The sequence below is a fragment of the Podarcis muralis genome, chromosome 11, assembly GCF_964188315.1.
Source record: "Podarcis muralis chromosome 11, rPodMur119.hap1.1, whole genome shotgun sequence".
Classification (NCBI taxonomy): domain Eukaryota; kingdom Metazoa; phylum Chordata; class Lepidosauria; order Squamata; family Lacertidae; genus Podarcis; species Podarcis muralis.
The window spans coordinates 47,861,962-47,874,237 of record NC_135665.1 but is presented as its reverse complement, the minus strand read 5'-3'; the positions used below and the strand labels follow the sequence as shown (position 1 = coordinate 47,874,237).

Sequence of the window (12,276 nt, the reverse complement as noted above, 5' to 3'; positions counted from 1 at the left end):
ACACAGTTAAACGCCAGGGATTTTCAGCACATGGAAGTGGGAATATGCTTCTGAATACCAATTGCTGGAAGCCAGAGGAGGAGAGAGAGCTCTTGTGCTAGAATCCTGCTTTTAGCTGTTCAGCCCCTGTGAGAACAGGATGCTGGACTAGATGGGCCATTGCATTGACCCAGCAGGGCTATTCTTATGTTCTTATCATGCTTTTTGTCATTGTTTCCAACCTTCAAATGTTGATCTCATCTTCTGCACAGAGCTTACACACATACCACTTGCATGCTGCATGAACCCTAGAGATAGGTGCAACTGTTTCAGCTACTCTCATTTTTCCAGTCTTGCATTCAGTTCTCCACAAAATGCCTCTTTATATGTTCTCCCAAAAATTAATCAGTGTCTTAGTACACATTTATCCCAATGTAAACATTTTTGTATGCCTAATAGACACATTTCTGCAAGCAATTTCTCCTAATATAATGCATTTTTGCATTATTATTTTTTAAAGAATGCTCACAATTTTATGCACACTTCCCCTCAGATATGTGCATTTTTCTACATATTATTTGGTTGGAGAATGGCGTTGCAAAGTTCAGAGACGTGCAAATTTCAAAGGATAGTTTGGTTTCAATTTGCATCTTGGTTTGGGAGTTGCGAATTAGATCGGCTTGCAGTTAATGCAAACTGAACCAAATTTCTCCCTCATCCCTAAGGTGTGATCTGGTGCACTGCAAAATGCAGGCTTCACCCATCACACACAGAGAGCTTATGTGGATATCATGTGTGCATGCAGAGGCTCTGTTTTTACAAAGGAACAATCAATGCTTGGGTATCAGGAGGAAGGCAGTGGGCATGATGTTGAGCATCCTTGAGTCGTGACCATCTGAGAATGTCTATTGGCTTCTTATAAGTGCAAAAGGAGGACTCCTACTGGAAGGCATCCTGAGAGAGGCTTATGCCTTCAGTTCAATATCACTGAAGCAGCTCTACCATCACTGTCCCTGACATGGCTACTGCCACCCAGAACTAAACAAGACTTCCATTTAGTGTAAGTTACTCATGCCCACTTTTTAAAAAATCAAATAAATCTCCTTTCTTTTTCTCCTTCACTGCAGTTTCCCCAAAAAACGCTATTCAAGTGAAAGGAAGTTGCTGCTGAGCTTGCTAAGTCAAATAAATCAAATAAAAGCAGAAATCCCTGTGAGCATTGTACCTTGTTTGCAAGTTAATTAAGGTCCCTATACTCAGTCTGAGCATCTAGTTTGCTCAGATCCAGTGAGTAAGCAGAAATTTCGAGATGTCAGATTTAAGCAAAGCAATTCAGTGTTATTGCATTTGGCATAATTAAGATTCATGTGCACAATGCTTGCCAGCTGTGTAGCCCACATGAGCAAGTTTGGTTAGGTATAGGCATCACACAGCAAACATTATCCTGGGTGACTGGCTAACTTCATCTAATGAATGAAACACGCACCCCCCCCCAAAAAAACCAAAAAACCTCAACAGATGCACATGTCAATACTTACTCACTGTAGGTAGCCATGTTGGTCTGCTGTAGTCGAAACAAAATTAAAAAATTTCCTTCCAGTAATTTCGTGTGCATGCACACGAAAAGTGTATCTGAAGAAGTGTGCATGCACACGAAAGCTCATACCAATAACTAACTTAGTTGGTCTCTAAGGTGCTACTGGAAGGAATGATTTTATTTTATCTGCCAAAAGATGGACTTGCTTTAGATTATTCAAAGAAAAAAAGAATGTAAACCAGGTTGAGGCAAACACGCTGCATCTTGCACGCCACATGCAATTTTAATTCTTAAAGCAATTCCACTGGCAATTAAAATAGTTTTAACTACTGATTATTTTGGGCTGTTTAGTCATTATTGTTTTCTTTCATCTGTTAATTTTGCTGCTGTCCTTTTGGAAGTTGCTCTAGAAACATGGCAAAAGGCAAAGTTAAATAAAGAAATAAAAATAAACAATAGAAGTTTTCCACTCTGATGTCCAAGGGATGGTCTGAGGATGCTCAGATTCTTTGTCACCCTTAAGCAGGTCTGAACCTACTCACCTCTTGAGCGAAATGCCACCTGGAAGCCCTGTTATCAGGATCGTAACAAATAAAGGTCATTTAGGTCCCACTGATTTTAACAGGAATGTTAATCACACAGGACTGACAAGCATTAATGTTGGCTGCATTGAACATTGTTCCTAGTTTCTTGAGGCAAGAGTAGCATTAATACTGTGCCAAAATTTGGCCTCCAGTTTCACAGAAGTTTTCTTCCCCTGCAAAAAGAAAATAGGTTTCATTTTTTTTCCCTGCCTAATTTTCAGGGCAGTTGAGAATTCCTTTAAAATTTCTGGGGTTTGGAGCGTATTCCTCATCGTTGCAAGGTGGCTAGGCATTGGGGTGGGGTGGGGGTTCTACTTTCCAGTCAAGATTGGACCAGCATTGTGCAGCCTCCCCAGCTGTCCACACTTACTGATTAAAAAAACCACCACCATGGGAGGAATTGCCTCCAGGTGTCTTTTCCTGGGTTTTAATTGAAACATGTGCACCTTACTCAAAAGTAAGGGAAATTCAACAAAAACCCCACACGTTAATTTCGTCTTCTCTCCCTTTGAATAATTTTTGAGTGCAATTTCCCCCTCGCGGAGAAAAAATGGGGAGCCAAGTAGAATGTAAGAAAAAAGTAATGTTCTTTGAAAACAAACAAACAGTTGGACATGTTAATTATATATATATATATATATATATATAGCTCACACCACTGTATGAGTTGGTGAAGGAGGTACCTTGTGCATCCGTCAAAAGGCATCACCTGAAACGAGCCATCGAAGAGTACCTGAGTGAAAATGATCCCTGCAAATGCCGCCCGTGTCGAAATGGCGGTGAGCCGGCTGTTGTGGAAACTCAGTGCCTATGCTTCTGCAAACCGTACACTTTTGGAGCAGCTTGCGAACTGGGAACTCTTGTGCAAGACCAGCCAGGCAAGTCATTTCTCTCCTGTTTTAGAGTGGAAGTGTTTAAAGCAGGTAGTGCAATGTGTGGACACTACAGGCCCTCCCCTAATGCACACACACACATGCACACATGATGTTACTGTGATTTGAAGTTACTTAGGGCTTATCCACTCTACATTTCTCCCACTGCTTCCCCACCCCAAGGGAAACCTGATATTTCAGGCTTCCTCAACCTCGGCCCTCCAGATGTTTTTGGTCTACAAGTCCCATGATCCCTAGCTAGCAGGACCAGTGGTCAGGGATGATGGGAATTGTAGTCTCAGAACATCTGGAGGGCCGAGGTTGAGGAAGCCTGTGATATTTCATGCTGACTTGGAGCAAATAGCAATGGGGTTTTCTGCCAGTTACCTTTTTGTTCTGATTTAGTGCTAAAAAGTGGGGTTTCGGGGGGGAGGGCAGTGGGGCAAAGGCCAAGTGGACCTCTGCCTACAAAGCATGGGTCAAGTAGAAGACCACCCAGACTCATGCTTTCTAGGCATGGCTTAAGTGAAAGTGTGGCTGGGTCCTTAGATTGCAAAAGGACCAGCTCTTGTCCCTGGCCTCTTCAACGCCAGAGGCAGGCTTGCAGGATCGACTGTAACTTGCATTTGTTTTACTAGAACCTCAAGGTAAACCTGGTTTCAACCAAATCTGGTTCTAGTAAACTTGGTTTCAACCAAACCTGGAAGCCAAAGAGTGGTTCAGGGGGAGGAGCGTCTAATGCAAAAATGATAGCTGAGCGGCTGGAGATAATAACCCACCACATTCTGTAAGTCACATACTGGAAGGTACACATCTGCTTTCCATAGGCATCCACAGGAATTTTTAAAGCAAAACACTGAAAAGGGGAGCAGGCCAGTTTCTCACAACAGCAGCAGCAGCAGCAACAACAACAACAACAGCAACAACAACAAGAATAGTGGCTGTGCATTTCCTCTCATATCTCAGGTTATACAAGTCCTGGAAGCTTGCTCTTTGGAGGAAAAATAAAGCTGGGAATCTGGATTATGATTCACCAGGGCAGTGGGGACAACAGTCAGCTTTTCTGTGAATTGCCATTTGCTCTGATTCAGCGGTAAAATGCAGGTTTTCCCGGGGAAAGTAGTAGGACAAAAAAAGTGCTTTTAATTGCTGATCTGTGCCTAGAAAGCATGATGCAAAAGGCAGTCCGGATGAGCCCTTAGTCAACGGCAAGCAATTTTGTACCCATAATTTACGTGTGAGGAACACTGGTACTGAGAGACAAGGAATCAGTACATCAGGATTTCTGCCCCCTCCTTACTTGCGATTGTCAAACAACTGGGAGTCATGAACTCTTGCTGATTTACTGTAAATCACCTAGGGCTCTGCCATATGATCTCTGTTGGTCTTCTGTGCAGTTGCAGCAATGTGTGAACTGTAGGGCCACTGTAATAGTTAACAGCAGGGATCAGCAAACTTTTTGAGCAGGGGGCCAGTCCACTGTTCCTCAGACCTTGGGGCAGGGGGCTGGACTATATTTTGGGAGAAAAAAATGAATGAATTCCTATGCCCCACAAATAACCCAGAGAGACATTTTAAATAAAAGCACACATTCTACTCATGTAAAAACACCAGGCAGGTCCCACAGATAACCCAGAGATGCATTTTAAATAAAAGGACACATTCTACTCATGTAAAAACATGCTGATTCCCGTACCATCCGCGGGCTGGATTGAGAAGGCTATTGGGCCGGATTCGGCCCCTGGGCCTTAGTTTGCCTACCCATGGTTGACAGCTTAGCTATTTTCACCTCTAAGATGGGAAGCAGCTGAAACTGAAGGCTGGTGCATAGACAAGGGTGCAGTTGGCCCTCACTCCTTAAGGGGAATCAAATATGTCAAATTTCCCAATATTGTCCAGGTTTCAAGCTCTTTCCTCTGGAGGAAGGAGGGTGCAGGTGAATATCTTGTGACGGTGAGTTGCATAGTATCCTATGCATGATGCATGACCTTTCCTGCCATTATGAAGGAGTCACTGATGGGAGCTGGAGCTGCTGGTCCTCATGGAGTTCTTGTACAGGAGGAAGGAAATCAAGAAGTCGAAGCTGTAATAATCCCAGTCCCAGTGGCGGTGGAAGGTCCTGCATCGGAGAAGCAACTGAAAACCGCCCATGTGAGGATGAGGATTTGCAACATTTTCGGTAGGTGGAAATGATACTTGCTAAGAGGAAATATGGTTTGGCAAGTCCTGGAGTCACCTGAGACTTGTTGCAAATTATACATTGAAGAGAGAGTCAATGTATTGCTCTCCAGAAGCTGCTGAGCTACAGTTCCCATTATGCCTGACCACTGGTCATGCTAAATGAAGCTGATGGGAGTTGTCATCCTACAACATTTGGAGGTCAGCCCATATACATGGTGGAGTAAAGTGGTTCTCAAACAGTGATCTTTGGACCACCAGTGATCCACAAGGTTCATTCAAGTGGTCTACAGTGCATCTGTGAATTTGTGGTTGAAGACAGAAGACAGGACATCCATCACACTGAATATGCCTATTGGCTTTTAATGGTATTTCAATTGCTTCTTCTATTTCTTATGTTGTATTACAGGCATTCTGTGTTGATTTTGCCACACATCCTACCATTTTTACTTTGTGCTCATAAAGTAGTATGAATAATTATAAAACAACATGGAGGCAGGGAGACCCAGTTTTGGTGCTAGGTGAATGGGTGAATGGCTTGGAGCTTTGAAACTACCACAAATGTCTAACAAGTGTTTAAGATTAAACTTTTCAGTGCCTTCAACAAATGGTTTGGGAGGACCTGAAATGGCAACATTGCAGAAATTGGGCAAGCACAGTTCTGGATGGAAAATCTAGTTGTATGATCAGGATATAAACACTTTTTTAAAATTGCAATTTTAAAATCTCATTAGAGAATTATTTGTGACCTGGAAAAAGTTAGCTCAAACTAACTTTTTTTCATGCAAGGATTTGGAGCATTTCATTTAGGCTGGGACAAGAAAGGGACAAAAGTTAGTGAGCATCCATAAGCTGCTTTTTCTCTATGAGTGTGTTTGTGTCCCTCTCCAGATGCTGATAATTTAAATTTGATAGAAGTTTAATGGCCTTGCAGAAACAGACCCCTCTGAGAAGTAAAGTGTTTTGAAATGAAAGGTGACAAATCTCTTGAACTCTAAAATAAATTATAATCAAAATGTTTTGCTTTATAGTTCAATAGAACCACACTGCTTTGATGTGTCTACGCTGGGCACAGAATCCTGCCCACCACCTCCTCCCTTGGAAAATGGATATGTGCAGGTAAGTGAGGCACAATAGAATTCCCACCTCATGCAGGTTGTCTGCATACATAAGAGTAGTAAAATTTAGGTTGCAGTTCTGCGTACCTCTAAGGTAGCCCATGTGGTAAGCTCCAGATGTTGTGGAACTACAATTTTCATCAGCCAGCATGGGCAACAGTCAGGGCTGATGGAAGTTGTAATAATCCAAACAGGATCTGCAGGCCACCTGTAATTCCCACTTGCCCAGGAGTAAGCCCCATTGAAATCAGTGGAACTTAACTTCTGAGTCCATATGTGTGTACTTTGATTGTACTACAGTGGTACCTCGGGTTACAGACACTTCAGGTTACAGATGCTTCAGGTTACAGACTCCGCTAACCCAGAAATAGTACCTCGGGTTAAGAACTTTGCTTCAGGATGAGAATAGAAATCACGTGGCGGCAGCGGGAGGCCCCATTAGCTAAAGTGGTATCTCAGGTTAAGAACAGTTTCAGGTTAAGAATGGACCTCCAGAACGAATTAAGTTCTTAACCCGAGGTACCACTGTATATGGATTTCATATATGGATTTCATTGCTGGTTCACTGGTTTATTTAGGCAGTAAACAAGTTTACCTAGGCAGAAATATCCATGTCCTGGGCCACGATGCTGATCATTCAAAAATGCAAATATATAATTCTATAACACTGTATATTTCGAATAATTATGTCAGAATTATTCAAGCATGTAAGAATAGAGAGCCATCCTTACACTCAGTGACCCTCAATTTTTCTACTTTTTAGGATGCCGATTCATCCTATCCTGTGGGGAAGAGCATCATTTACACCTGCAATAGTGGATATGCTGTTGTGGGAGACCCAGTGGTGACCTGTGGCGAAGGCTTGAGGTGGACCGTTGGACAGATGAGCTGCCAGAGTATGTATCTGTAAGCCTGGCTGCAAAGTACAATTCACCATTTACATTTGCGAGCCCAGGTGGAGACCTCCTCCCCCAACCCCAGGCGACACCCGGGTGGAATAACGACTCATGACAACGTGTTATGGGGTTAAAATTGGCCACAACTTTATTAAGCTTTCAGATGTAGGAAGACCTTGGCTTAGGCATTGGTCGTTTATCCCTCCCAGTCCCCGGTCAGGGATCTGGGGCACATCAGGGTTAGCCAATCTGTCTGGGGACTGGGCTGGCTCTGGAAGACGTATGTTTAAGCAGAGAGCCTGTCCCCTATTTCAACGCAACACAGGGTATGGCCAGTGACTCCCCTCAACACCTTTAACTTCTTCTTTAATGTCTCTCAGCTCCACTCACCTCACAGAGTGTTTGTTGTGGGGGAGGAAGAGAAAGGAGAGTGTTAGCCGCTTTGAGACTCCTTAAAGGGAGTGAAAGGCGGGATATCAAATCCAAACTCTTCTTCTTCTTCTTCTTCTTCTTCTTCTTCTTCTTCTTCTTCTTCTTCTTCTTCTTCGTGACTGCTGAGAGGGAACATTTGTTTTCACCTCACAGCCCTCAAGGGCTAGGGATACAAATGTGTTTTCATTCTTCCCTCTCTCCAAGGAGCTCTGGCTATAGCTGACACGGCTCTCCCTTGACTAGTTTATCTTCAGGGCAGGGCCTTAATGTTCACCCTAATGAACCAGCCCCCACAGCTTGCTTCTCCTCTTTATACCCTAGACACGGCTTGTGTCTTGCCTGTGTTGGAAGGAGGACTGAGTGCAGACCCAGTGAAACCGTTGTATCAGATTGGAGAGAAGGTAAAGCTGTCGTGCCCAGAAGACACGCAGTTGGAAGGAGCAGCTGTCCTTTTGTGTGAACCCACCCTGAAGTGGTCTCCTAACGTCAACAATATCCAGTGCCGGAGGAGAGGTACGTAGTTCTAGGGCAATTTTTTTGGTGCACTTGAAGCCTGATCTTTCTTTGGAAACTTCAGAGCAGCTCCTGTGGGCCTCCAGAGAAGCATTCCACTACCCAAACTTAACTGAGCATGTTAAGACCAGATCAGTTTCAGCCATTTAACAACACCCTGCACCGCAAAAGCTATTCACTGGGTCCAGAGACATTAACTGGATTTCAGAGAGTCTTCTCCCGTTTGAAGGAAGGCAAGTCTTGTCACTTTTGCCTGTGTGCAAGAGCTGCTTCCTGCTACAGTGGTACCTCAGGTTACATACGCTTCAAGTTACATACGCTTCAGGTTACAGACTCTGCTAACGCAGAAATAGTACCTTGGGTTAAGAACTTTGCTTCAGGATGAGAGCAGAAATTGCGTGGCGGCAACAGGAGGCCCCATTAGCTAAAGTGGTGCTTCAGGTTAAGAACAGTTTCAGGTTAAGAACGGACCTCCAGAACAAATTAAGTACTTAACCTGAGGTACCACTGTATTAGGAAGGGTGGGAACAGTGTTGTTTTTCTAGAAAAAGACGTGCCAGAACTCACTGTGAACACCTTTGTTCTCTTAGAATGGCACTGAGAGGTGCTGGAATGGAGTTCCTGTGAGTTCCCCCTGAAAAAGCCCTGGGTGAGATGATGATGATGATGATGGTGATATAATAATAATAATAATAATAATAATAATAATAATAATAATAATAATACCACCACCTATTTGGAGTCAGCTGGTAGGCTTAACTCCTCTCTTTTGCAATGGAAATGAGTACTATAGTGGGCACTTGCTGCAGCATCCAAGGGAACTACATTTCCTCTGGTTCCCAGCATTACGAAATTGTGCAGCAAAAATGCACCATAGCACCCATGTTCTCAATCCCAGCTATGGCATCCCTTGGACGCCCCCCCCCCAAACACTCCATGCCTCTTTGCACTGGTAAGTTGCACAGTGTGAGAGGAGGAGGATGGGGAGAACTCCAGAGAACGATGCAGCACAGAATGGGGGAGGTATATTATTGGTTGGTTGGTTGATTGATTAAATTTCTATACCGGCCTTCCTCTGAAGATCACATGGTAGTTCACAACATAAAAATACAAAATGAAAATACAAAATACAGAATAAAATGAGAACAAAAACAAACCACTGACCCCCCCCCCCAACACATTTAAAAGGCCATAGAAAGTCCAATCAGCCCAAGGCCTGGTTATGGAGAAACATTTTTCACCAAAAGATATGTAACAAAGGCACCAGGCAAGCCTCCTTGGGGAGAGCATTCCACAAATGGGGAGCCACTGCAGAAAAGGCCCTTTCTCATGTTGCCACCCTCCAGAACTCTCACCAAGAAGATGGGCCTCAGATGATGATTGCAGGCTCTAGGTCACTTCATACGGGGACACGCAGTCCTTGATATATTGCGGTCCTAAGCCATTTAAGGTTTTATAGGTCAAAACCAGCACTTTGAATTGGGCCGAGAAATTAATTGGCAGCCAGTGCAGTTGGGCCAGGATGTTTCAACCATCTTGGCCACTGAATTCTGTACCAGCTGAAGCTCCTGAACTTCTAACTCAGTGCTAAAGCCCCTGCTTTGGATGCAAAAGGTCTCAGGAAGGACTCCAGCTTGAAATCAGCTTCTGCCATTCAGTGTCAACGATACTGAAGCCAATGGACTGACTCTGTATGAGACAGCTCCCTCTGTTTCCAGTTATGGATCCAGTTCAGAAGGTTTGGGATTCAATTCAAAAGTATATTGGGAGGAGGAGATACCTATAATTTGGCTCCAAACTTCCCCTCCCCTCCTCATTTTGGAATTTGCCCCATGACCGCTGCTATATCAGGGTTAGCCAACGTGATGCCCTCCAGATGCTGTTGTACTACAACTCCCATCAGCCCCTGCCAGCATAGCTAATGATCAGGGGTGATGAGAGTTGTAGTGCAGCAACAACTGGAGGGCACCGCGTTGGCTACTCCTGTGCTAGATGGTTAAATTCAACCCAAGGTTGTCAGTTGTTAATCCTTTCAGTACCGTGTGGGCAGAGAGAAGCATCAGTGATGAAGAAAGAGAATGCCTTTTTTAAAAAAGTTCACAAAAGAAATGAGTTGCCTTAAAACAGGTATATTAAAAATGATTGGGCTGCATTAACTGTGTTTGTGAGAGCTTCTAAAGTAAACATAATTGGCCTTTTTGAGTCACGGTACTGTGAAGGAAAAAAATCAATAGATTTTCCCCTCATTGTAAAACCAGAGGGAAAAGACAGGTCTAGTCGCTCCAGAGGCTGCAAAGGGGGAGGATTTTAATTATGTTTTGATGGATTGGGATTACATTTCAAGTAGAAATAACTCAGGACCGGAGGTTCAGTAACAGAAAAGGCCACAAACAGGCCAGTCGTCAAGCATCAAATTTGTGCAGTTTCTTTTCCTGGTCCTTTGGTGGTTGTTCTTTTGTATTGCTATGTGCGCCCCCAATCTCCAAGAAATCTCAGGAGTGGGGACTCAGCACGCATCTCTTCTTGGAGCAAAGGTCACTGGAGTCTTATGGCGTCTTTCTGATAGATGGTTTTGTTTACAGGCTGAGCGTAGGCTGGAAGGTGCACAGCATTAGCATTCGCAGCCGATCTTCCTTTCCCATCAGGTTTCTAGCAGGGCCACCAGTGCCATTTCTTTGGATTCTTGCAGAAAGCAAATCAGACCATTGTTTGTTTTGAGCTGGCTGGCTGTTCTTCTTCCACACTTGCTCCCAGCCCAGGGAAAGAGAGTGAAACTGAGGCCCCATTCCCAAACGGCTTTCCTTCCAGCAAAGCCCATCAACTGAGAGGAACCTAGAATGCTGCCTTATGGCGAGTCAGACTCCATCTTGTTCATTGCGCTGATTTGCAGCTGGTGTTACTATCAATATATAAAGGCCTTAAAAACCGGGGGGCCAGTTTACCTGTGAGATCGCCTTGCCCCATATGTGCCTCCTTGGCTGCTTCGATCAGCGGAATTGACACAGGTACCACAAAACACCCTTTCCACATTTGCGAGAATTCAATCTTTTAGGGTGGTTGCATCTACCCTTTGAAACTCCCTGCCTATGGAAATCAGGCAGGCACCTTCACTGTGCTCTTTTTGGCACCTGCTGACAACACAACTTGAAGGAGCATCTCCACCCCCGTCGTTCTGCCTGGACACTGAGGTCCAGCTCTGAGGGCCTTCTGGCGGTTCCCTCACTGCGAGAAGTGAGGTTACAGGGAACCAGGCAGAGGGCCTTCTTGGTGGTGGCTCCCACCCTGTGGAACGCCCTCCCATCAGATGTCAAGGAAATAAGCAACTATCTGACTTTTAGAAGACATCTGAAGGCACCCCTCTTTAATGTTTTTAATGTTTAATGCTGTACTGTGTTTTTAATATTCAGTTGGGAGCCGCCCAGAGTGGCTGGGGAAACCCAGCCAGATGGGTGGGGTATTCTTATTCTTATTATCATTAATAATAATAATATACTATTGTTTTGACAAGCCTATCAAGAGATGTAGGAAGTTGATGTGTGTTTTGGTCCGCTTTTTAGCCCTATTGTTGTTTTAACTTTTCAAAAGTTTTGCATCAATTTTTGTTTCCTCGGGGATCGTTTTATTGTTTTAACTCTTTAGTAAACTGCTTTTAGGTGATTTTTTTTTTTTTACAATCAAGCAGTGTATAAATTTTATGATATAAAAAAAATATATCATTGTCTTACTTACTGCGTTCCATCATACCTCTCCTCCCTTTCAACTGTTGCCCATAGACTGGCCTTCACCAAAGCGAGGTTTAACGTTTTTCCCTCCAATGTCCTGAGACATAGATTCTCAAAGGGCCAAGCCCCCGCCATGTGCGAATGTGATAAGGAGACGCCGGAGTCGCTCCAGCACATTATGTTCACTTGCCCCTTGTTCAATGTGCCACGGGCAAATTTGTTGGGATCAATCATACAGAAACTAGAGAGTACCCCACCAAAATTCCACCTTGCCCAAATCTTGCAGGATAAGGATACCCATACGACCCTGAAAGTGGCTAGGTTCCTGGTCGCTGTCCTTACCCAAAAGCGACGCCAAGGAGCACTACAAGCTAATTAAGGCGTAGTATGCCATTCCATCTTATAGTATTTTATTGTTATAGTGGTGTTTTAGCGGCTGTTTTTT

The 12,276-nt window shown here is 44.0% G+C and overlaps 1 protein-coding gene across 1 annotated transcript in view; it reads left to right on the top strand.

Annotated features, from left to right (window-relative positions):
* The window catches only part of C7 (complement C7), a 33,848-nt gene that overhangs the window by 16,249 nt on the left and 5,323 nt on the right, over positions 1 to 12,276 (top strand). Inside the window, exons 11-15 of the mRNA XM_077936406.1 lie at positions 2,750 to 2,978; positions 4,980 to 5,151; positions 6,182 to 6,269; positions 7,032 to 7,164; positions 7,918 to 8,109. Coding sequence (XP_077792532.1) covers positions 2,750 to 2,978; positions 4,980 to 5,151; positions 6,182 to 6,269; positions 7,032 to 7,164; positions 7,918 to 8,109 — 814 coding nt within the window. The remainder of the gene's footprint in view (positions 1 to 2,749; positions 2,979 to 4,979; positions 5,152 to 6,181; positions 6,270 to 7,031; positions 7,165 to 7,917; positions 8,110 to 12,276) is intronic.